Source organism: Montipora foliosa, chromosome 10, assembly GCF_036669935.1.
Source record: "Montipora foliosa isolate CH-2021 chromosome 10, ASM3666993v2, whole genome shotgun sequence".
NCBI classification, from domain to species: Eukaryota; Metazoa; Cnidaria; class Anthozoa; order Scleractinia; family Acroporidae; genus Montipora; species Montipora foliosa.
Window position 1 is genome coordinate 17,524,889 of NC_090878.1, and position 26,154 is coordinate 17,551,042.

Sequence of the window (26,154 nt, forward strand, 5' to 3'; positions counted from 1 at the left end):
ATATTTGTCATTGGTCCTCATCGGCATGATCATGCAAGCATGTAAATATGTTAAGTCGAGTTTGTGGCCTTGTTAAATGTTTTTCTTTGTTAATTAAGGTTACCAAAATATTGAAATCAGGTTGAAGGAAAACTGGAAAAGAGTGAGTTGTCATAGGAACCAGTTTCTTTATGCACATAGCTGTGTTGCCTGTAGAACTATTGACCTACCAAGTTTCAATGGTCTCTGCTGCAAATTGACCGAGATAGCTCTGTTTATATAGTCTTGATGTTATATTGGATTCAGTGCATGTTGTCATCATACCTTACATTTGCATATGTTACAGATTTTTCAAACTTAAATATCTCTGGAACCAATGCAGATATTTCCAAACAGTAAACAGGGTTTTTAATCTTTCCTGGAATTCTACTGTATGTGATAAACCTAAAAATTGAACAGATAAAAATTTGATCTTAGAAGCACTTTAAAGACTTTGCTGCATTGTAGGCTCAAAGAACATCCACAATTAAAAAAAAAAGTGTATTTTTTCAAACTAATTTCACCATTTCTTAATGCATTTCTTCATCGTTGAGGAATTGCTTTTACATTGTACCAATAAAAATTCTCAGTGCCCTGGCCCTGTTTTCCTGCAAATTTCCCATTCAAGATTCAAAGGAACTGCTGGAGGATGGGCGGGTGGGGTTTTTGTGGCGGGGGGGTTGGGGGGGTGCGTGTTTTGATTGTGGTGGGGGGGGGGGGGGGGGGGAGAGTGGGAGAGACCGCATGGATAAAATCTCCAGATTTTAGATCTCCAGACATTGGCACCTCTGCAATAGTGCCCACTAAGAAGAAGAAGAAGAAGAAGAAGAAACTAGTCTTTATTTGTACTCTATAATTTCTTGTCATAAAACCAAAACCGAAGTAATTACTTTGGCCAATCAAAAAGGACGGACACAATCCAGTAAACCAATCAAAACTCGAAGTAATTGCACGTAGCCGACACAAAGTGCGGGAAAATGTTCATGCGCGAGCCACGATTGGTTTTGGTTTCACTTCTGATTGGTTGAAAAAGTGGTGCGAGAACTTTGAACCAATCTCTGAGTGAAGTAATCATAAGCCAAAGTAATTCACTAATTACTTTCGATACTCAATTGAAAACCGCTCTATTGGTAGTAACTAATTCAGATACAGTAATCATGATAATTTGCCACATAAATGACAAGTCATCTATAAAAGCAATTTTTTGTATTTGACATCTTTCATTTGTCACATAAAAGTTAATATGCCAGCGTTTCAGCAAATGCTGTACTAGTACATGACTTGTACGTAGAGAGACAGTTATGCCTACAGTGTAATCCCTTTTGTTTTAATTTTCTAGCCATGATGCTATTCAGAACAATGCATCAATTGGAAAATTCTGTTCCTGTTCTAATGTTTCCCTGCCAAAGATCTACTCATTTGATAATTACTTGAGGCTGGTGTTCAAGTCTGATCAGTCAATGAAAGGTGCTGGTTTTGAAGTTCGTTACTCCTCAGATAACAATGTGACAAAGCTTGATCCTTCAACAAATTGCAGGTATGTTGGAACATTGGAAGGAATTATAGCGGTGTGTGGCTTGCGGAAATGAAAACACTGAACGCTTACCATTTGAATGGAATTTTCGGTAATTCCGGAGAGAATTCAAAATTAATGGAACGGTTCATCCCGGTGGAATGTTTTTGGATATTAAAAGGTAATACCTTTCGAGGTATTCCCTTTTTCTTGCTTTGACCGGAATGTCGGGAAATTTCTGTACCATTTGTCCACAATTACAAGTGCCGGAGAAAATAGACCGTTTCACTTGTTTTTCAATTGGAACAACCCGTTTTTTTCTGGCAAATGATACGGCACATTCCCATTTTCTCTTTCTAAGTACAGAACGTGCAGGACCATTTGTCGAAACATTCTCACCGAAAACTTCATTGAAATGGTAAGCGCTAACTGGTTCCTGTTTGTCCACTGAAGTTATGTCCTGTTGGATGGCGGTAACCCATTGACCCCCTGAGAGTGAGACTTGACAGATTTTACGAGTTCTGTCTAATGCCAGACAATCTTATTCGTGAATGGGGGAGGGGGAGGGGGGTGTCCTGGGGTGTTTGAGGTGTGAATGGATCAAAAACTATGTTGATGACTAGGACCTCCCCCCCCCTCCCCCTCCCCATTGAAGAGTAAAATCGTCTGGCATTAGGCAGAGTAAAATCTACTAAGTGTCACTCTCAGGAGGCAATGGGTTAAAACTTTTTGATGTCCATGATTACATGTAGATGTCTGTATCAGTCCAGGAAACAAAATATCCAAATGAAGCAGGCTTTCTAACATTGTGACCACTCACTTCCCTTCGATGTTTGTGATTGAGGTAAGGTGGGTACTTTGAAAAAATAGGCTTTTGAAAAAAGAGGGTTTTGAATTACAGAAAAGCGATTGGACTCCGTGTCCTGATTTGACACAAAGGCTGAAACGCTTCAAGCAAAAGTGTGACGGCCCTCTGAAATCAAGGACTAATGAACAGAAATGCAAATATTTACTCCTTTGGACTGGGGATTACGGATTAATTAGATCTCTATAGCACATGGAACTTGTCTGAAGAGGAGCAAAAAAGCTTAGAATATTAGAAGCAACTGGAAGAAAATGTGAAACTCCAGTCAAATTACTTAGCTCTTATTAACCGAGCAGGAGGTCTGTATGGGAGAATCTTGACCAAGGTCGTGAGTACAGACGGAATGCAGTGAGGTCTGTACACACGACCGACCTCCTCACAGGCAATAGTGAATCACCTTAAGAGCATCTCTGCAGAACATGGCATCCCATCCCAGCTGGTTACCGACAATGGATCACAGTACAGCTCTAAGGAATTCAAAGATTTTACAGAATCTTATGGTATTGAGCACCTTACCAGTTTCCACCATTATCCACAAACAAAAGGGTCCTCTAAATGTATGGTAAAGACAGTATTTTTAATATTACACCATCCTGGTTTTCTGATTGGTATGAATTTGCATAAACTTCCTCCATTTAGTTTTGACTTTGGGGGACATTTATGGCCTGGCCGTGTAATGTTAAGGGACAAATTGTCCTGCAAGGGGGAGACTGTCGCAATTTCACGCTCTGGCTCAAACGCTGCCATACAAAGACCTGGAAACCAGGAACCATCTTGAGAGCAGCAAAAGAACCTCGATCATACAATCATTGTCAAAAACAGTACCACAGAAGATGTATACTGAGGTACAAGATCATCACACCTCAGGCCAGACGCAACAAGTTCCGGTGCACACAGTCCCACACCAGTCCAAGTACCCACAGCAGTCACAAGACCACCATCACCATCCAGGGAAATGAAGCCATCTGCGAGTGCAGACAACCACCAGGACACAGCCCAGAGCCAAGACCCCTTGCAAGGATCGAGCTTTGCCCAGAGACAAGTGGCGGGTGTTGGACCAGATCCGGGCGGACATTTAAACCACCAGATAAGCTGAGCATTTATACGAGTGCTGTTGTTTCGCATTACAGATTTACATGTAAGTTAGGTCGAATTGAACATTAATTTGAAAAGCGCTGTTGTTCGTTGTTACAGTTAAGTCCTATATTGATTAATTTAGTATCACCTCATTGAAGATCTGTATTACCCTATGCATTGTTGCAAAGAGGGGGATGTCACACTATAGGTCACATGTTACGTGTCACGTGTACATTATGCAAAGTACAATGTAGTTCGGCTCCACGTGTAGCGGCCATATTAGAGTTATAATAAATGTGAAAGAAAGTAAAACAGTTGCCTTGACTAATTTCCAGCCAGTAGTTTCAATAAAAATACCAACACTGGATGAAAAGCATCGGCTACTTTTTTCCCCAAAATTGAACTAATTCAAGACATATTCTTGTAAGCTCAAGATTAAAATTCATTTTGTTAAATCTCATTCATTTTATCATTCTTATCAGAGAAGACGTGAAAGTCGAGTTAAAAGCTTTTATAAATTTATTTCTTTGACAGGCATTAATTCACCTCCTACAGGATATAGTAATGGTATGAACATGCAATTGACAACAGCCTCGGACAAAATTATGGTTGAAACACTTTGCAATACCTTGCCCTTCCACAATGTTGTTTTGGCAAATGGGCACAGAAACTCTCATGCAAACAACATTGCGGGGGGGGGAGGAGGGGAATTGGCCACAAAAGCTTCAGATCTGTATAGTACTATTCCAAGGTACATAGGGATAGGGACTGTCACAGACTGCAGCTCTCACAGCTCATATGTTAGAGCAGTGCCGCAGAATCACACAGTCATGAGTTTGAGTCCTTTTTTTTTTTTTTTTTTCATGGTTCATGTGGAACTTGCTGAGAGATGTCAATTCAAAGGCAATGCTCCCCTTAAATACCATGCAAATGGTGTAGTCCTTGGTTCAACTCCTCCTTAGAAGTCAGGATGGGGTAGTAGTCATCATCCACACTTTCCATCCTAATCTGCCATTGTGTGGAATGAAGACCGTTATTACCCATTATTGGAACTCCTATCAAAGCCCCCCTTAAGTCCCGGCTGACAGTGAAATCAAAGAAAGTGCCTCAGCTGGCCACCAAGCACTGAAGTTAAGTTTTAGTGGTGCGCCGTGCGCCAAAGGCTCTCACTCAGAGCACCGTTGGTAAGAAAAAATGGTAACGCATCTGTACCCCTCCATGTATGTCAACCTGAAACTCTAGTGCAACCTGTGTTTTATGGTGGGAATATCTTTGATATTGGACATCCATGTTGTGGTTAATTGACACCTGTCAAAACAAAGTACATGTATCTGCTGAACAGGTACTGGTTTTCGATTGGATCGCAGGCTCAGGTCAGGCTTGGCTAAATCTATATAGTTAATACCCTTTTAATAAGTCTAATAATGCCGTTTTCCGCTAATGACGTCAAATTCATGCTTTTAAAATTTATTCAGAAATGTACAAAGGCTTCAAATAAGAAAAGAAAATCGACGTCATTAGCGGAAAACGGCATATATTAGACTTATTAAAAGGGTGTATATATTATTCCTCCTGAAGGCACACTTCTTAAGGTTTATCAAAATTCAGAGTGCGTTATTTTAAACTGTACTTGAACATCAGGACATAACTGAAACTCCAGTGCTTGACATAATAATTTTATTATGCATCAAGCTATCTGGCTCAAAATAACTAACAATGTTAATGTACATTACAATGTCTATACAGCACAAAATTGATTGGATCTTCGAGTGGAACAGTGTTTACCCCCAACTGGCCTCTCCAATACCTTCCCACTGCTTCCTGTGTTTGGACACTCCAGATTCCCAAGTCAAGGAACCTCCGCATCTTTTTTGCAAGCTTTGATCTGGAAGTAAATTTTATTTGTGACCTTAACAAAGGCCCACTTGCAAGTGATGATATTATTCTAAGTGGTGAGTAAAACCAAACCGTAGCTAAATGTTATGGTCCTGGAACGACAACCCGTTACACGTTCATGGTACCTTGTAACCTTTTGAGCGTTTAGGCATTTTTCACTGTGTGGAATAGACCTTACCACACCACATTGGTTGGGGGGTAAACACAGCTTATAATTATTACATGTACAGTGAATTTATAGGAATTTTGCATACTTTCAACCATTATAAATCCTGTAAGTTCTGACAGTTGTGGATAGCGAGAATACCTCTCAAAAAGCACTTATACTGAGATAAGTTTTGTGAAGTATGGTGACTTGAATCACGCTGTAATGACTGTAAATAAAATTTGTGAATTTGATATTAATGAACCCATGAAATCAAAATTATGCAAATGAAATTTTGAAGCGACGTGAGGAGATTTCTAATATCCAATTTTCAGACATTGTGCCTCGTGCAATGAACTAATTTTCCGTTGAATGATATCAATAAAATGACTACAAATAATTATTTTAAAATTGAAGAAAATAAGATTTCGTTGCCCTGATAAATGCTTGCTTGCACATTATGCAATCACATGGCATTGGAGCTTGAGTATCCCTTATTTCTAAGTGTGCATCTGTGGTTTTTTGTGCAAGTTGGACAGTGACAATAAAAAACCAACAAATGAGTCGGGTGCTGCATACAGTAATTCTAGGTAATATATTTTTTACAGTCAACTCTCTCAACGGACACCTCTATAAGACGTACACCTGGTGCTTGTGCTGGTCACGGCCGTTTTTTAGTCATTTTACCATAACCAAACTCTCTATAAGACGGACACCTCCATAAGACAGACAACGGACACTTTGAAATCATCAACGGACACTTGTGAGGTGCTGAATGTGACCGCAAATTACGATTTAGGGAAGAAAAATTGTACATGACTCTTTTTAACACCAGACGTTTAATACATACAGTACAAGTTAAAATTAAATCAGTCATTGTCCCATTCAAAAAATAACTTGGAGGTGACAACCGAATTGTATTGTAATCTAAAACAGGTTGGTTTCGTTCAAGTAAATAATTTAAAACAAACTTTAAACAGACGTGTATTCACTGTACACAGGTACAGCATTCATTTTGTAAATGAATGCATAATTCAACCTTTGGTTGCAATGTTTTTCAAATAAACTATCTACAGTATCTATCTATCCATTATTATCTTAAAATTCCTGAGGTCATGTTACTTCGAATCTCTATACGCCGGACACCTCTCTAAGATGGACAGCTGAGGCCGGTCCCGATGGTGTCCGTCTTAGAGAGAGTTGACTGTATTAATTTTTTGGTTGGGTTGCCCAGGCTTTTCATTTACCAAGAACTGGTCTCCCGGTAAACGTTCTGGTCGTCTGGGACAAGTGGACGACTGATAATTTCAAGCACTGTCTAAATAACTTGTCACAGGTGTGTACAGGGTGTAAGATTTGATGATTTATTTTGAATTGGAACATGGAGATCTTAACGGATTTAAAAACCCTAAAAGGTACAGTAGTGCATAAAACGCTGGAATATCGAATCGCTGCGCCAGCCCTGCTTCCTGAGCGCGGAATAGAGGAAGAGTTTAGCCGTGTTCTCACTCAAGTATTTCTCTTTAAAATGTTCAGTTTGTAAGTCCCTTTAATACCACATTTGCTAGCAAGCACTGTATGAGTCAACAATTAAAAAAAGTGATTTCAGAGAGGAAGGGAGAGAGAGAGGAAAAAAATAAATAAGTTATTTACCAGCTAAGGGTTGGTCCGCATATAAAAAAACTGTGACCGTAGTCGCAGTTTTTCGCTATACAGACGTCCCAGCTGCCAAATTTAGTCGCAGTTTTTCGCTATACGGACCTCCCAGCTGGCAAATATAACATATATTTATTTGTGCTTTGTTTGGCTTATATGTAGATACATTGTACAGTGTATGTGTATGTGTATCTGGTTTTGTGCAAAATCCAACATTGATAAGGAGGAGGGGGCCTATCTCAAAAGTGACGCTTCCTTCCCAACACTTTTGTGCAGGGTTGTAGGCTTGAAATTAAGATAGCGATTCGTGATTGGCTAGCAGCGCGAACGTGACTCGATTCAGGACACAACTTTATTGGAAGAGCAGCAAAAGACTGTAACATTGTCGCGTCGAGTAGAATTGTTGGTCGCAATGTTTGGTCAAAAGCAAACTCCATCCAACAATTGATTGAATAAAATATATTAGACTAACATCTTCCAACATGGGTGGCCAAACGGTCAAACAATGTTGGATCGAAGTTGGAGCGTTGAATCCTACTTTGTTCGATAGTTTGGCCAGGGCTTTAAACTGATAATGTTTGGCCAACATAATTATTTATTCGGGATGTTGGACATGTGGCAAAATGAACCAGCAATGTTGGACCAACATCAATACTATTGATGATGTTGGGCGGCTAACAGTGTGGGCCACTATTATCATGGGTTGATGATGTTTGACACATGGTTAAACAAACTAACTAATGTTGGGATGTTGGACTAGCGACTGAAGGAACAATCATTGTGGTAACATTAAGGTCAACATACTTAGTGGTTGATGATGTTGGACACATCACTAAACAAACCAACAATGTGGACCAAAAACTATTATTGGTTGATGAAGTTTGGCACCTGATTAAACAAATCAACACTGTGGGTTAACATTTTTGGTCATTGGGATCTTGGACTAGTGGCTACAGGAACAATCAATGTGTCATTACTTATTTGTTGGGCTAACAATTTGTTGACGATGTTGGACTTGCCCAAATTAAACCACTTGTGTTTTACTTTAGAGACCCTAAAATGAAAAAAAAAAAAATCATTGTCATGTTTTCTCTTCAAGGTAACACCACTGAGGGCAGTAGTTTAACCAGGAGAAGGATCTGTGAAATGCCCGACATTCGATATTTCACTGTCAGGGATGTGAAAACTTTGCAAATAAATTTTGAATCTAATTCGGTTAAAGAGGGCACAGGAGCTGTTATTGGCTATGCTACGTACTCCCAAGGTGATATACATTATTTTCGATTTTTTTTTCTTTAAAGTGCACCTAACCCCAAAATATTTTTTTCACTAAAATGAATCTTTGTACTTATTCGAAACGCATTGCGGCCATTTTTTCCTTTTTCTAACAAATCCTGCCATTTTATAGGCTTCGAAAGTTGCGAAAATCCAAGCATCTTTTGTTCACGACCGAGTCAGAAGAGGAGTGGGTCTATTCCTGATTTAACGTCACAAACTGATTTACATTGCATTAACTCTTTGTAAAAATGCATGCAAAGTAGATTGTGACGTCAAATCAGGAATAGACCCTCTCCCCTTCTGACTCGGTCGTGAACAAAAGATGCTTGGTTTTTCGCAACTTTCGAAGCCTACAAAATGACAGGATTTGTTAGAAAAATGAAAAGATGGCCGCAATGCGTTTCGAACAGGTGCAAAGATTCAATTTAGCGAAAAAAATATTTTGGGGTTAGGTGCACATTAAGCAAGTCGGTTGGTTAATTTTAAAAAAATCTTTATACTAAATTAGGTTCTGCATTTCAATAATCTTGTCACCGGTACTTCTGGAACTCTCTGGAAGAAGGATGCTTCAAAAAATAAATAAATAGATAAATAAATGCTTTTTATTTTTTCTGAAGCGTCCCAGGGGGCTGGAATCTGATTGGCTAGTAGGGTGCTCGTAACCAGTCCAGCTTTTTCAGATACGGGCCATAGTCCAAAATTTTTTTGCACCATTAAATGCAGCAAATTAAAATTGAAAGTTTACAAACAGTGGAAACAGTTACTCGTAAACCACTTCCTGAGTTACACAAAAATTGGGTTTTATCAACGGAGTTGATAATGTAAATTGACCACCGTACAGGAATTCTAAAAGCTGACGTTTCGAGCGTTAGCTCTTCGTCAGATCGAATCGAGGAATTATGTGCTGTGTGTAGTTTTTATAGTAGAGGAGGAGCTACGCTATTGGTGGTAACATGGCAACGTGAACTGAAAACAGGAATACATTAGTTAAATTAAAAGCGTTCGTTAAAACTGTGGGGATTGAGGGTGCCGATTTGGAAAATGAATTTACATTATCAACTCCGTTGATAATCAATTTACATTATCGACTCCGTTCATAAAACCAAATTTTTGTCTACTTCTTCCCCACCGACGCAGCACCACAGTTTCTTTAGAATCTTCCCCCTTTATTCACTTCCTGATCATGAGTTGACAAGTACGTAAGGAGTATATAAACTCTGAAGAAAATGGATTGAGTAGAGAGTGAACTTTGCTATCCAGGAGGAAGAAACCTTTAACAAAGGTGTCTTCGTCTTTGTGTCATAAGTACTCAAGACCCTTGGCACAGTTTTTTTCCCATACAGAGCTTCCTTCCAATTTGCAAAAGAATATTTCTGTGGTCTTTCCTTCTCAATATTGTTTTTGACAATAAATAGCTGTACTAAAATTTGTTCTGTACTAAAATTGTCCACGACGAGAGACTTTGAATGCAGATTTTATAGGTGCCAGCAAAACTCTGTTTTATTAAGTCTCCCCCTGACATGAACTTTAACTGAATTCGCTCGATTGAAAATTGTCTTCCAACAAGTGCCGTCCTAGTATATTACCACCTTCAAGAAAGTCTTGCATTCTCATCAAAACACTGTTTAACCAAAACGTTCTTCACTTGTGATCAGGCCTCATGATCTTAAAATCTCCGACAGCTCAGCTCATCTAAACAAGCCTCAAAGAAGACGCTAAGTAAGCTCTAACTTAGGCAAGCTTATTATATTTTTGAAGTTGTAGTTCTGTTGCATCTGCAGCTCAACAGAACTACACGTACCCCTGCCTCACTTTATTTTAGGGTGTTTTAAGGGGACATCTTGAGTTTATCACGAGTTTAAAGCTTGGAAATGGTAATGTGGGAATCCTTTACTGATAAAATTATCATCACATTACAGACAAGGTGATTTGAGCAAAAACAGCGTTTATCTATTAAAAGAAATCGGGCTGACGTTTTTCAAGATTACCCAAATGCAATCTGTTGCTATCGTGTTCATTTGTGTACTTCCATACATCCATATCTCTTTCCTTTTGTGGTACATATTTATTTTATGTTGTTCATGGCCCCTTGAAGTATTACTTGTTCTGTCTTGTATAATAGGTGAATACCTTAAGACTTTCAGAGCAATTTATTGTTAACATTATTGAAACATTTTGTTACAGGAATCGTGGGATCAGAAGAACCTGGGTAGGTAAAAATAGTTATTAATTTTATTAATTGATGTATCAGCGAGGACAATGACAACTCCGAGTCTTGGACCAGACATGTGTAGTGTTGCAAATGCCATCTTCTGTGCAAATGACTTTACTCACTCACTTTAAAACTGGTGTGGTTGGGACACTTCTCTTTCCTGGGATAGTGTCTGTGTGTCTTCAAAGGTCATTCAAGTGTCATAGAGGTCCCCTGCCATGGTGTCGTGAATAAATGACATAATCATGTGAAAACTAAGTTGCGATTTGTTAATGTTTCGTTTAATTCAGAAGAGCTCATCTTTTCTAACAGTGAGCACAGGGCTGTGGGAATTTCAACACAAACAAAGCTGATGCAATCTACATTGTTTGCTGATCGATCGCAATGACAAAAACCACACTCCAGAAGATGAGCATGGCGGCAACTCAGAGATGTGATACGAAGCACTCAGCAAATAAAGATAACGCCTGCTTGAAACTTCGTTGCTATGCTCGAGAAAGTTTTTTTACAGAAACCTTTCATCGATCGATCCTGTCTTGGGTTCCAGTCCTTCCCCGACAGGTCACGCAAGAACGTGACAAACGAAATTCTCCAAGAGCTTTGCAACATCACATCGATTTTACTCGTCTAGATCATCGATGACCCCTATTTTTTGAGACATGAATCACTTACTCTTCTTACATTCTACAAAATGATCAAATGAAAAAAATCACAATGTTAGAAGTTATCTTTTGTAAATTTTTCTTTCCTTGTGTCCTGAATTCCGGAAGCGGTTACAACGGATAGCGCTTGCGAAAATGCTTGTTGAGGATTCACTCTACTGTATACGACATCCCCAGCGGCATACGATTATCTAAAAACCCGCTACTATATTTCTATGCACGGAACCTTCACTCTAACATATTATTCCGATTTTCGATGGATGAGTACATGACGCTACACTAACTCGTTGTGATGATCCATCTATCGAAGTTAGGGCATTTTTCCCATGCCTTTTTCTCCGAGACAAAGTCGGTGACCCCCCAATTTGTTTTAATTTTTGGAATAAGCAATTTATGACCTAATTTCAGGCGAAAAATGAAAACAAAATCAATGTGGAAAAATTTTCGCGCAAACGTCCGTAAGGACGTTCGCGCGAAAATTTTCTAACATTGATTTCGCCTCAGTCTGAACAAACAAGTTATTTCTTATGTTTCCAAACTTTTCCTAACGGGAATGACATAAGATATATATGCATGGATGCGTGCGGACTGTCACTTTTAACCCTGACGATGGCAAACAACCGAAAACGTTTGGTTTTAACATTTTAATTTCACAAAAATTACCTTGTAAATAGCATATATTTTACGTAAGCGAACATTATGGACACGACGTTATAAATGTTATCTCACTTCATCCTCCGATTTAACACTTACAATCATGGACAAAACTGTTGAGAAAAATGTCAAGCGTCTTAGTGTCCATGCCAATGCTATAAAGTGCTCTGATGCACTGTCCAGGTATTCCCTGATGATGCAATATTGAATGTGGGAGATTGGGCCCATGAAAAACCTTTCTTGATTACGGCCAGGAATAGGTTTGATGTCCATGCATATCCTTTAAAATCAGTTTTGTCCAATATTGTAGCATCCTTCTGAAACATCTATCAGAGAATGCAACAAGTTGTTCTTGTGTTTGAGTCGTCAAATCCACCCTAATGATAGATGTACATGAAGATTTTGCTGTACTTTGGATGTCATCAAATGACATATTGAAAGTGACAGGACTCCTCTAATAAAACTTTAAATATTTTATTCTGTAGTTGCAAAGCTATAGGATCCCCAGTCACAACTCCACCAAGGGCAACAGCAACGGCAACACCAGCAAAGAGTAAGTTCCTAGTTAGTTTACCCAAGATCTTATTTGATAACTGATACAATGCTTCCCTGGTGAAAAACCTCACAGGATCTTTGAGGATCTGTAAAGATCTTTAAAGACCAGCCAAAGACCCTTGAAGATAAAGCTCTTTAAAGGATCTTTAAGAAGTCTTTTCAAGATCTTCATTTTCCAAAACTACTTGTTAAGATCGTCAAAGCCATTTTAAGGATCTTGTGAGGATCATGCAAAGATCCTGCTGACATTTTTTTTAGAAGGCTTTCAGAAAAGATCCTTGAAGATCGTACTAGCATCTTTCAAGGATCTTTGAAGGATTCTTATAGTGATCTTACTAGGATCTTTGAAAGATCCTCTAGGATTGTTTGAGGATGTTTAAGGCTCTTCAGAGGGATCTCGAAAAGATCTTAGTTAGAGTCCTTAAAGATCCTATGAGAATCCTTCAAGCATCTTAAAAGGATCCTCATAGTGCTCTTGAAAGGAACTTTATTAGGATCCTTGAAAGATCCTATGAGGATCTTTGAGGATCCTCAAGGATCTTTTAGGATCTTAAAGATCTTTATCAGGATCTCCAAAGATCTTCATGAAGATTCTTGAAGGTCCTTGAAAATCCTTAAAAGATTTTCACCAGGATCTGGTGATGTATACGCCAGACTTCGGTTGTTCAGAGTTGTGCCAGACGTCTGTTATTCAGAGTTGCGCCAGACTTCAGTTTGTTAGAGTTTAGAGATACAATGTAAGGGGAGAGTGATCTGTTGAATAAAACACTATCCATTGGGTAATTCAGCAGGGTCATGATTATTCTGGCAGGTACAGGTGCCATTATCTACTCTTGGTGAACTGGGGACAGGTCAGCTGTGTGATGGAATTTAATCCTAACCTAAGCTATTGTGTCTTAACTAGACAAAGATCTTCCCACACAAGAAAGTGACCCTTTTATCTCTAGATGCTAGAAGACACATGTATCTTTCCAGTATCACCTTCAAATTGGCTTACACTAATTTGTAAAACAAAACAAGGCGAAGTGATACAGAAATAATCCTAAGCTTTCATTAAAGCTAACCTAGGCCTAATTAGGCTTAAACAAAAGTTTGTAGGCCTAATGTTAGCATTGGTAAACGATTAGGGCTGTACATGCCTGGAAAATTTCAATCCGTTTCGCAAAATAGTAATTTTGGTCGGCCATTTTGGTGACATTGCTATTTTTGCCGAACAGATCGACATTTTCCTTTGGTACATGTATAACCTTAACCGTTTTACCAATGCTAACATTAGCCCTAAAAATGTCTGTTTAGGCCCAATTAGGCCTAAGGTTAGCTTTAATGAATGTTTAGGTCGATTCTTACTGTATTTCGGTTGGTTTCGTTTCGTTTCGCAAATTAGTGTAAACCATGATAAGGCAATTACAGTAATCATTATTTGTCAGGGGCATCCAACGTCAATTTTCAGAAAATATTTGTTCGGAAGACGATTTGAGATCTAAAGTTTTTGGGAACATTTGTTGTAAAATCTCTTGCTTGCCTGGCTCTCCTAGGATTTTCGAACATCTAAAAAATGGTGTAATTGCCCATTTTTAACGGATTTTTACCCTAAAAAGGTCACCTAGAATTTTCGGGTACCCTTTTTCTGGCTGAAATTTTCGAAAAGGTAAGTTTTGATCACTATAATTTTCGGATCACAAGACTTTCAGTAAGGAAATCCGAACAGATGAAAAATTTTTAGGGTATGAAAATATGCCTATATCTACTGTAACGCAAAGTGTAATAGAACGAGACAACAGATGTATTGGCGTTTTTTGAGGGGAACACTGCCTTTGGGCTGGTTAGCCTATGGCGACTTCCAGATTGCGTGACATAGAACAACCTCACTTATCTCCCCAGCACTAAGAGCTGAGTAGTAAACAGCACGTGCTGGATCGGACAAGAGTATTGGTTAGCGAGCAATGTACAAAGGCCAACAAGCCAACAAGCTTGGGGGAAGTCGCTGCGCAGACTTAACCACACCACGCAGGAGTGACCCGATTTTAATGAAGGCAAAGCTATATATCCAACCCGCCTCCAAAGGGAGGGGGGCAGGGAAAAAACTTTAACAAACTGCAAACAACTAGTTGGTTTACTATAGAAGACAAAATACCAAGTGAACCTTGGACGGCTAACTGAGGCTTTTATAGCTGGACTCTGTCTATTAAAGTAGCCAGTTGCACAGGTTCTACTGTGTAGCAGATAGGCATTACACGTGCTCTGTAGCAGTAATGAATGAGGCTTTAAGAGATTTGGCCAATGCAGGTGTACGTTATAATCTGAGATCTAGAAACAAAGTCTTTGTCCTCATTTTATTTACAACAAAACCTTGAACGACCGCGAAGATAACTATCGCAACATGAATAGCCCCTTTTAGTACGGTCACGTTCCATTAACCGTATTTTACTGATGGGGCAGTAAAATCTCATGTAACGAATCGTTACACTACAAAAGTAAAACGTATAATTTTTTATTTAAAGGGCAGTGTACTTTCAAGATTTATGCTGATGTTTCAGATGATTGATTGTAGTAAGAATTTCAAACAAATGAGGTGGAATTTGCAAACAAAGCTCCCTATTTTCGTACTCTACCCTTACTTGCTGAAAATGTCAGGAAAACGACAGCTACAGAGGGTTTACGTTCATGGACCCAAAACTAGTTCATAAAATAATAGTATCACAAAGAAGCCTGCATATCATATCATATATCGTTATTTACCCTCGGACTTTAGAGTAGCTTGGGTGTAGCTAATATCTCCGAGCATTTTCCCTCCCAACCATGATACACCACAGAAGACAGACCACAACATCGGGAACTATATACCCTACTCTTTGCGACAAGTGTGTGGGTTCTTTTACGTCCCACAGGATTATGAACATTGAAGGGTTGTAGACGGGGCCTACGGTTTATCGTCCTTATCCGAGAAGACTAGAGAGTCTAACCATTTGCAGATGTAATTACAAAGACAGCACTTTCTCCTCAGTTATTTAAAGACCCTGAGTGTTGGTCCGGCCGGAGTTGAACTCACGACCTCCCGCGTGACAGCCCGGTGCTCAACCAACTGAGCCACCAGTGCGCGGTACTACTGAACTAACTGAATTTTGTGTTCAGGCCTTCACATATTCTTTCATGCACTTACATTTCCAAAAAAAAATTATGGACGCCAAGAAAAGTCATTGTTGTCTTTAATTTGAATGTCTAGATACCGTACAGTCAAGCGTTCATTATCCAGAGTCTTGAAACCTGTGTACAAAAAACGTTCTAAAATGGCAGCTACACTTTAAGATCCTTGCTTTCATAACTGTACTTTATTTTCACTTCTAACTGTTGTCATTTTCTCTTTTGTCATGCAGAATTATCAACACCTGCAATTGCTGGAATTGCTATCGGGGCAGTGGTGGCTGTTGCGCTTATCATCTTCTTAATCTGGTGGTGCTGTTATAGGTAAAAATCTTTGTTTGGCAGCTTCGCATTAACTAAGTACCATCTTAAGAATGAATTCAGCCCTCTGGGAAAATCACACAAGTATGTAGACCTCAGCTGGCTAACACCATACAACTGCGCAGGTGATCATCGATTTAACTTTCAACAACTGGATGCTGCGTTTTTAATGGCATCTGCAACAAAAAACGATGTTGTTCCATGCCACAACCCGTCATCATTGTTCACAATCTGCTGGAAGATTGAAGAATCCACACAATTTTCAAGAGTAGGGAATCCAATGGAGTTTCCAGAGTGATGATCTCTGTGTATGGCATATGACATCATTGGGTGATTTAATGCTTGTAGATATATCGGCTACTATAGAAGCAACTCTGCAGTCCAAGGTGCCACGATCGATGAATCCAAAGAGTTCGTCTATACTGTGACAAAAAAGCTTGGTACTGTTAAAGCTCTTTCAGACTTCTGTGCAGACAGTTGAATTGCTGGAATTGGTTGGGATATATTCCCAGTGTTAATTTTGATTTATGATGATCAACAAAGAGACCCTTCTTCAAAATGGTGGGAACGCGTTTAAATGAATTAAAATTGAACTGAATGAAAAACTGATACCAGAAATAGAAAGAGCACCTTTACTTTAGTAACCCGGCCTGCAAAGTTTCAGCGTATTAGGTGTTATATCAGTAGAGAAAATGTATATAAGTTGAAATTTGACAAATTTACAAACGTTTGTATGAGTAGGGGTATAAGCCATACCAGTCGAATTCTTGGAGTTAATGAGCAGGAAAACATCCCGTGAGGGATGGTGAAGAAAACCGCTTGAATTCGTGGAGTCGTTGGAGAGGAAAAAAAGATTTCCTGGAACACATTCCCAGGGTCAATAGTAACATTTGAATTCCAAAGGTCCACTCATACTTGTGCTGCTGACAGTCGCATTCTTGGAGTTACTCGGACGGGAAAACATTGTAAGGGATAGCGATGAAAAGAAATGCCCCTTTTCACACCAAGTGGTTTCAATAAAGGTTACTTTGAAGATGGCTTCCGGGTAGGTAGAGAAACTGACTGTTGCCATTGTCATAATAATTTCAAAACTTAGGTTTTAACAGAATTTGTTTTTTGTTGCTTCAATTTAGGGGGGGGGGGGGGGGAAGTAACCGACTTCTCTGAGTGAAGTAGCCCATGCTTTTTGTCGGATGTCTGTTGTTACTGAAACCACTGCTAACACCTGGGTGAATTTTGTGGTATACAAAATGCTGGGATCAACTGAGGCATGAAGAAAGTAGTCCTTGAATCGTTTGTAATAATAATAATAATAATTATTATTATTATTATTATTGTTGCATTTTTTAGGAAAAATTCCAGAATTCCCAGACACTCGAAACCAAGCGTCCTTGTTCCCGAATACATGGCTGCTAAGTTGTCAGATGAGTGAGTGACGGATCAAATATGCTGTTATCGTGCAAATTCTAAATGTGGCTACGCGGCTATGTAAGTTTCCATTGTTCTTCTATCTCTAGCATGGATCAGTAGCGATCATCGCTATGGGATGCCTCGCCTTTTTTGACGCCTTATAGTTGAGAACGAGGTATACCCTGAGGATTTTTTGGCATTGTTTGAACTAAACCGTGTAGCCACGTAGGCGCGTTTGCGCGTAACAAAGTAGCCGCGTAGCCGCAAATGGGCCTTAACCACACGGCAACCGTGCTGAATCCCGAGGGAATGAAAAACTTTTGTTTTGCCCCACCGAAACTCGTTCCCAAACATTTCAACTCGAGGCTCAGGGTATGACATCTAGGAAGACCTTAGACAGCAATGACCAGAACCAGGTTGCTGACCAGCGGTTTTCGTTAAAACAATGGTTTGCTGGGGGTGCTTAGTCTCGCGGGCTCAGAAAACCTGGTTGTGGTCATTGTTATTTAAGGTTTTTCATGACATCTATTGTCTATGGCCAATATGGCCGCCACACGAATAAGGCCCATTGCATAATGCACCCCACTAATATTGATAGCATGCATAATTTCTGATTGCAGTGGCAATTTTTCTTCTAAAAATGGCAAAAATCATCAATAATAATTAGTAGATTGATCGAGCGTTAGGAGGCAGTGTGACCCAGTGGTTTGGGCGATTGCCTTGGGATCTGGATATCTCGGTCTGACCAGGGGCCCGTTTCTCGAAAGTCCCGAAAACTTTTCGGGCCCGAAAAGCCACCTGTGAAATTGACAACCGCTTGTTTTGGAAAGCCGATCTTTTAACATGTTTTCAAGGTAACAAAAAGAAAAATAACTGTGAAGTTTGACGAATTAAATGCTCTCCGTTCTTGAGTTACAAAGGTAATTGTGACACCCGAAAATGGCCCGTAAAGTTTCGGGACTTTCGAGAAACGGCCCCCAGGTGTTGAATTTGATCCTGGTAGTTCCTGTTTCAACTTCCCAGCTACACTTGTAAATAGCCAACTGGTTTGCCTCCAGCCAGTTGGGATTCTTAAAAGTTGTTGTTATTGTTCTGTTCTGTAGTTTCGTTGTGTTTCATTGTCCCTGAAAAGCCCCTATGGGGAGTGGTCAATTAAGTATGTATTGTTTTGTATTGATGAACGAATGGGTGTAGGTGTGCTGTTGTTGATTATATATTAGAGAGCTTTAGATTCTGGGACGAGGACGAGAACGAGTTCGAGTTTTGACTGCCCGTTTTTAGCGAAAATACTAAGGAAATTTATAACCCGTACGCTTAATCTTACTCTTTGTTAGCAGTATTAGTCTGGGAGCAGAAACCGAAACATAAGGGTTTCGTTCAACCATCGCCACAGAAAATGCTTGACGCCTGATTCTTATAGAGAAAGACCTCCTGATCAAGGCCAGGTAGTTCGTAAAGTTGAATTGTGGTATAGGTTTCGTGTTAAGGGGATGTTTTCTTGCCCACCTCACGGCTCAGCATGGAAATGAGGCTACACACTCAAACGCAGTTTACATCGCTATTTCTTGGTGAAAATCAACGAAATCAGCCATTTAAGCTAAATTCACTAAATACACATTTGCTTCATTTCATCATCATCATCATCATCATTTCTCTTTGCACCAGTAGGCGCATAAGGCCGTCACGCTCTTTGCCCAATGCTCTCTGTTTCGCGCCGCTGCCTTGGCCACATTCCAACTCTTCCACCCCGCTTTGTCTCTCTCCTTCTCGACCGTCCTTCTCCAAGTGGTCCTTGGTCTCCCTCTCGCCCTTCGACCCTCCGGCGTCCATCCCAAAGCTGTGAAACAATCATTCTCATCTTCTCTCCTAAGTACGTGCCCTAGCCAGTTCCACCTTCTCCGCCTTATCTCGCAGCTTATGTTGTTGATTTCTGCCATTTCCACTACTCTGTTGTTTGATATTCTTTGCTGCCATCTGATTCTCAGTATCCGTCTCAGGCATTGGCACTGGAAACTGTTCAGTCTTCGTTCATCAGCCTTTGTGATCTTCCAAGTTTCGCAACCATATAACAGGACTGGTCGAACTAAAGTCTGGAATAGGCGTGTCTTGGTTCCTCTTCCTATTCCTCTGGCTGCCCATACCTTCCCTAGCCTCTGAAACACACCACGGGTCTTCTGCAGCCTGTTCCTAATGTCTCTACTCCACCCTCTTTGTCCACGGTAGCTCCCAGGTATGGAAACTCCCCAACATCCTCCACTTCCTCGCCATTCACCGCAATCCTCTCCCTGTTGCTGGCATACTCCGTCCTTAGTGTTTTACACTTTCTCGCATTTAGTTTAAGGCCCACTCTGGCTGCTTCCTCTGTCAGTCTCCCAGTCTTCTCATGCAAGTCATTTAACTAGGATGACAGCAAGGCGATGTCGTCTGCAAATTCTAAATCCTCCAGCACTGTTGTGAAATTCCATCGTATCCCTCTTCTCTTATCTGCTGTTGTCCTTTTCATGATCCAATCCAGGGCCAGTAAGAACAAGGATCCTGACATCACACATCCCTGCTTAACACCGGACTTGATCTTGAACCAGTCTGACGTTTCACTTCCATCAATGACTGCGCACTCGAAGCCCTCATAAACGCCTGCAATCACTCTCACCATCTTGCTTGGTATGCCATAACTCCCCAAGATATTCCATAAGCTTTCTCTGTGTATCGAATCAAAGGCTTTTTCAAAGTCCACAAAGTGTATGTATAGGCCTACCCTCCACTCATTTGCCTGCTCTAAGATGTGTCTCAATACAAAGATCTGTTCAGTTGTGCTTCTCTTTACTCTGAACCCAGCCTGTTCCTTTCGAAGCTTCTTGTCTACACCTATCCTAATCCTCTCTAGCATCATCCTACAGAATACCTTACTAATGATGGGTAGTAAAGTCACCCCTCTCCAGTTGTTACAATCGCGCAAGTCACCTTTCTTGAATATCTTAACAATAAGTCCCTTCTTCCATACCTTCGGCCAGCTCTCAACCTCCCAGAGCCTATTATAACATTTAGCCAGTCTACTTGCCGTGCCTTCCATGTCAGCTCTTAGTAAGTCCGGACCCACTTCATGCGTTCTTAACCTCTTGTACCCTCCATCTTCCAAGGTCAATTTCCTCGATCTCGCCTGTTTCTTCTCTACTATACTCTTCAACTGGATTGGTTGGGTCATCTCTGTTTAATATTTCACTAAAGTGCTCTACCCATTTCTGCAGTTTTTCTCGCGCTTCTGTCTTAAGCTCTCCTTGCTTGTTTCTCACGCCTACTTCCTGTCTTTTCCGTTCCCCTACTAGTACTATTGCCTTGGTCATATTGTAGAGCCCCCTATTTCTACCATTTGCTTCATTTGGAGGTTATTATATATGTCACGTGATTAGTCACGTGATTTTAAACGTGACATGTAACAAATGTGTGACTGTTAACAAACGTGCGTTCGCCGTTGTTTGGAAGAACAGCCTCGCAAAAACAAAACATGTATCCCTTCTTTATTAAATTAACTTTCTTTTGCTCTTTCTATCGTCTTATCGTCTTATCGTCTTATCTTCACATAAGCGGAGTAATAAAAACAGATCAATTTTGTATATTAAAGGAGCAAGAAAGGTTCTACAAAAACTTGTATAAAAGCAGTACTACTGATCCAGATCTTGCATTTAAAATTGATTCTTTCCTAAACGATTTAAATATACCCGCACTTTCTGAAGACCAGAAAAAATTTTGTGAAGGAAATATTTCAGCAGAAGAATGTTTGCGTCTCCTAGATAGCTTTGACAGTAATAAAACTCCTGGTAATGACGGCATTCCTATTGAATTTTATAAGACATTTTGGTCAGTAATTAGCGATAGCTTTATGAACTGCATTAATGAATCCTTTGAAAAAGGTGAGATGTCTAGTTCTCAAAAACAAGCAATCATTACACTAATTGAAAAGAAAGGGAAAGGTCGCTCACTTTTAGAAAATTGGCGTCCAATCTCCCTCGTTAATGCAGACACCAAAATAATGACGAAAGCAATTGCATCGAGAATTAAAAATGTCTTGCCCGATATTATTCATCCAAATCAAACAGGATACGTAAAAGATCGGTTTATAGGCGAAACTATACGATCTATTTATGATGTTATGGACTTTACAGTGAAAGAAAACATTCCCGGTTTAATGTTATTCATTGATTTTCAAAAGGCATTCGACAGTGGTGAATGGGAATTTCTTTTTAAATGCTTAGAGGCATTCAATTTTGGTTCAGATTTCCTTCATTGGGTTAAAGTATTCTACAAAAATATACAAAGCTGTATCTTGAATAACGGCAGGACATCAAATTTCTTTACGCTGGAACGAGGAGTTCGGCAGGGAGACCCGTTGTCTCCATATCTGTTCGTAATAGCTGTGGAAACACTGGCTATCGCCATTAGACAGAATTCGGACATCAAAGGAATTTATATCGGAGATGAGCAAGAAACGAAACTTTTACAGTATGCAGACGACACCACAGCGATATTAGCAGATACTAACTCAGCCAAAGTATTAGGGTTTAAGTAACTACTGGACCGGTTTCGATGCATTTCCGGTCTTAAGATTAATTGTTCAAAAACTGAGGGTATGTGGATAGGATCATTGAAAGAAAGTAAAGAAGAACATTTTGGTATTAAGTGGCCTAAAATCCCGATTAAAGCTCTGGGGGTATATTTCACATATGATCAGAAACTATTAAAGGAAAAGAACTTTATTGAAAGGCTGGATAGTATTAAAAAACTTATTAATATTTGGTCCTCTAGGGGCCTTTCTATTTACGGTAAAGTGACAATAATTAAATCTTTTTTGATCCCAAAATTCGTTTACGTATGTTCGCTACTCCCTACACCAAAGGAAATTGTGAATAAACTGAATCAATTGTTATTCAAGTTTTTATGGAAAGGTACAGATAAAGTGACTCGCGTATCTGTAATAAACGATTATGAGAGAGGTGGTCTAAAAATGATAGATTTGGAAAGCATGGTTAAATCTTTAAGGTTGGCCTGGCTAAAACGACTATTTAACGATTCAAACGCAACGTGGAAGACGTATTTACTTCATCTATTAGAGCCCGTAGGAGGTCGGTTTTTTCTAAATTGTAATTATGAAGTTTCTGATTATATGATATCTTCTCAATTTTACCACGAACTTTTGTTATGGTGGTCGGAGTTCCGTGAATCTTTCGCTTCAGAAGGTGACTGGAAAATAATTGTTTGGAATAATAAAGAGATTCGAATAGACAATAACCCAGTGTACTATAAAAATTATTTTAAATCGGGAATTATTTACATACACGATCTTCTTTTTAACTTAAATACAATGGACTCAAACAAAAATGTCAAAACCAATTTTCTGCAATGGGCGGGCCTTCGTCATTCTGTGCCTTCTCATTTAAAAGAAATCAGCCTAGATAGATTAACCGTATCCCCATCACTTATAATTGGAAATAAAATTTTCGATATTAAAGACAAAAAATCAAAAGATTATTATTTGCTTCTGGTCTGAAGAAAAGCTCAACCTCCTAATATTATCCGTAAATTGAAGAGTGATTTTAATTTCACAAGCCAACAATTTAAAGAAATCTTTTCGTTACCACATTTGGTTGCACTTGAGTCATATGTTAAGGCTTTCCAATACAAAGTAATTAATTCTATTCTTTACACTAACAGCAAACTATGCAAAATTGGATTTAGAATTAATGATGCATGTACTTTTTGTAATGATGAACCTGAGAATTGATATCACCTTTTCTATGAATGCCCACACTCCAAAACGTTCTGGACTAATCTCGAATCGTACTGGTACCTTCTATCGAATCAGCCAATCCATCTTTCAAAACAATGCCCTTTATCAAATTTATTAAACTATTTCATATTAATTGGAAAATTATTTTTGTGGGACTGCAGAAGAAGCCAAACACTTCCTAAAATTCAAGGACTGCAATCGAAACTAAAGATTAAATATGAAACTGAAAAAAAGATCAACAAAAACAACTTCTTTGAAAAGAAATGGGTACTCACTCCAATATAATTAATTAAGTTATTTATTTTTAATATGCATGTATCTTTTATTTTGTTGCTCATTGTTTTTAATGTAAGAATATAAATATAATTAGGATCTGTAATCGTATTATTTTGTAAGCAGTGTATAAATTGGTATTGCAAGTTTAAAAAGTAATCATATTGTTTTTGTAGAGTAAGTATTGCAATTGTATTATTGTAAGTAGCACCTGTAATTGTAAGTGCATTGTATTGTAAGTAGTGCGTTCGCAATTCAATTGTTAAATAGTTTTGATGGTAATATAATGGATTTTAGTAGTTGTTAATTGTGTAATTTTTGTAAGTTGTGTAAGTAGATGAACCAGTGTTGTAAGAAGTGTGAATCATAATAAAAAGTTATCGATCAAAAAAAAAAAAAAAAAAAAGCCTTTGGGAATAAAAACTGTTTACTGTATATCACTTTTATCAGTCTAGATCTAGCACGCAAACGAGGCTAGTCCCTTGGAGGCAAACAAACAAATTACATCTAAATAAAAAATGATGCCGTTACTCGTTTCGGTTTTAGTCTATCTATTTGCCACAATTTGGGTTTTAAACAAGCATTAATAATCTCAATGACTCTTATCTAATTCATGATTTCATTCGACCATTAAAAAAATCCTTCTAGCCGTTATTATACAATTTCGGGTCTTTTAAAGTATCTTTTCTCTTTAGGAATGATAACTAGTTTTATAGTTAGTTTTTGTTTTGTATTGCTTTGTAATTTTTAAGTGGCAAAATAAATAAATGAATAAATAAATAAATAAATAAATAAAATATTACTGTTTTGATTAAGTATAAATGTGTACGTTGACAAATTTAGAACGCCTTTTCATATCATAAAAGACAACTGTGATGGATGTGTCATGTTTCTGAATTGGTGCATTTTTCAGATTGATTTCCATGGCTAGTAAGGAGCAAGATAACCCTTCTGGTTTCAGTATAACGTCTCCTCCAAAGTGACGAAAATTGGTTAAATGCATTATTTGCCAGGTCTTCACGAAGGTTGAGTGTTGTATTCAAACACTCAACCTTCGTGAAGACGAAGTGTATGATAGATTGCACAAGGACTCACCCAATTTTCTAAACAAGAGATGTTTTTTGGCATCAAACGTGCTATTCGTCCTACACCAGTGAACACAACATACGGCATGCTACTGGCATTCATGAAAGCAAAGTGGAGAGTGAAGCTGGTAATGAGGAAACACGCAGGATTTCAAGGTCGTCAGCTAATGTCCATATAGATTGGTCTAAGTTTTTTATTTGTCGAAATAAGACGTATAAAAAATGCAGAGAGATGCATAATGTTGGTGCATTTGAAGCATGGTGATGAAGGAATGCTGCATGTTCTCATTTCAGTCAACAACGACCTAATAGCTGCTGAGGGAAAGTATCATAAGACGTGTTTCGCTTCCTATATTAGCAAATCCAATCTAAAGCACAAGGGCTTTAAAGAAATAGAAGGAGAAGCATCTTATGATAGAGCATTCAAAGAGATGGCAGCCGAAATTAGTGAAGGTATTTACCAAGGAAAGGCATACGATATGTCATCGCTTTTGTCGAAATATCGCGAACTCCTGGAGCACAAGGGAATCAAGGCCGAACGTTATAGCAAACAGCACCTAAAACTTCGACTTCAAAAGCACTTTGGAGAAGAGATCGTGTTCCTCCCGACAGGAGTAAGCCTGAGGTTATTTATTCGAGGATAATATCTCTGCAAGACGTGCTAAATGCTTCAGCTGCACAAAATGCCAGATCCGTAAGCAATTTTTCGTTTAAAGCCGCTCAGCAGATTGTAAACACAGCTCGGCGGATAAAGGAGGAAATACGTAAGTGCAGTGTGCATCACATTAAGACCCCTTAACGTGGACGATGTGTCCGTCGAGTCATCAAGAAGAATAATTCCTCCCAGTCTGTACAGGCAAGTTCGTTTGATGATTACATCCGATTAGTCTGGAGTAGACGACTTTGACCACCCGTGTCCCTGTGTCAAAATAGAGGACGAGAGGCGCATTATTAGTATTTCCCAAGATATCATTCACTGCGCATCAGAAGCTCGCATGAAGCTCCCGAAGCAAATAGGACTTGCAATGGCGGTTTGTCACCTGACTGGATCCAAGCTGTTAGTTTGCCTTTTAAATAGAATGGGGCACAGTTCGTAATACGATGAGTTGCAAGCATTTGATACAAGTCAAGCAACGGAAGTATTGGCCAAAGTAGAAACCTATGGAACAGTTATCCCATCAAACATCTCTCCGGGGTCTTTTGTGCAATTTGCTGCCGATAACAACGATTTAAAGGAGGAAACGATAGATCGCAAAAATACTACCCATGCCACAACCATGGTTGTCTACCAGCCTAGAAGGGCCTTTTGTCCTGAACCACCGCCTACCATAGCTGGGAATCATACGGAGAGACGTCGTAGCCTGAAGAGAGGTGGAAGTGTCTATGAGTTGCAAGAATGTTCAGCATATGGACGAAGACCTAGGTCGTGTTCTATTGGGATCAACCGTTTTTAGTTGGTTGGGTTGGTTGGTTTTTTTCGTGTTCTATTGGGAAAAAAACCGTTTTTGGTTGGTTTGGTTGATCAACTTTTTCAACCGGCATCAAACTAGGTTGAAACGGTTGAAAAGCGTTGGCAGCAACCGCTGTCGTTTACGCGGGCCATTTAAAGTC

The 26,154-nt window shown here is 39.2% G+C and overlaps 1 protein-coding gene across 2 annotated transcripts in view; it reads left to right on the top strand.

Moving 5' to 3' along the window:
* The window catches only part of LOC137973261 (tolloid-like protein 1), a 35,317-nt gene that overhangs the window by 5,792 nt on the left and 3,371 nt on the right, over window positions 1–26,154 (top strand). Inside the window, exons 2-8 of one of the 2 annotated variants that reach the window (XM_068820035.1) lie at window positions 1,358–1,555; window positions 5,220–5,425; window positions 8,270–8,434; window positions 10,633–10,657; window positions 12,462–12,529; window positions 15,906–15,996; window positions 17,344–17,549. In XM_068820035.1, the coding sequence (XP_068676136.1) occupies window positions 1,358–1,555; window positions 5,220–5,425; window positions 8,270–8,434; window positions 10,633–10,657; window positions 12,462–12,529; window positions 15,906–15,996; window positions 17,344–17,425 (835 nt within the window). In that variant the 3' untranslated portion in view covers window positions 17,426–17,549. Of the gene's footprint in view, window positions 1–1,357; window positions 1,556–5,219; window positions 5,426–8,269; window positions 8,435–10,632; window positions 10,658–12,461; window positions 12,530–15,905; window positions 15,997–17,343; window positions 17,550–26,154 lie in introns of those variants that run through there. The other variant, XM_068820036.1, reaches the window with a different exon arrangement.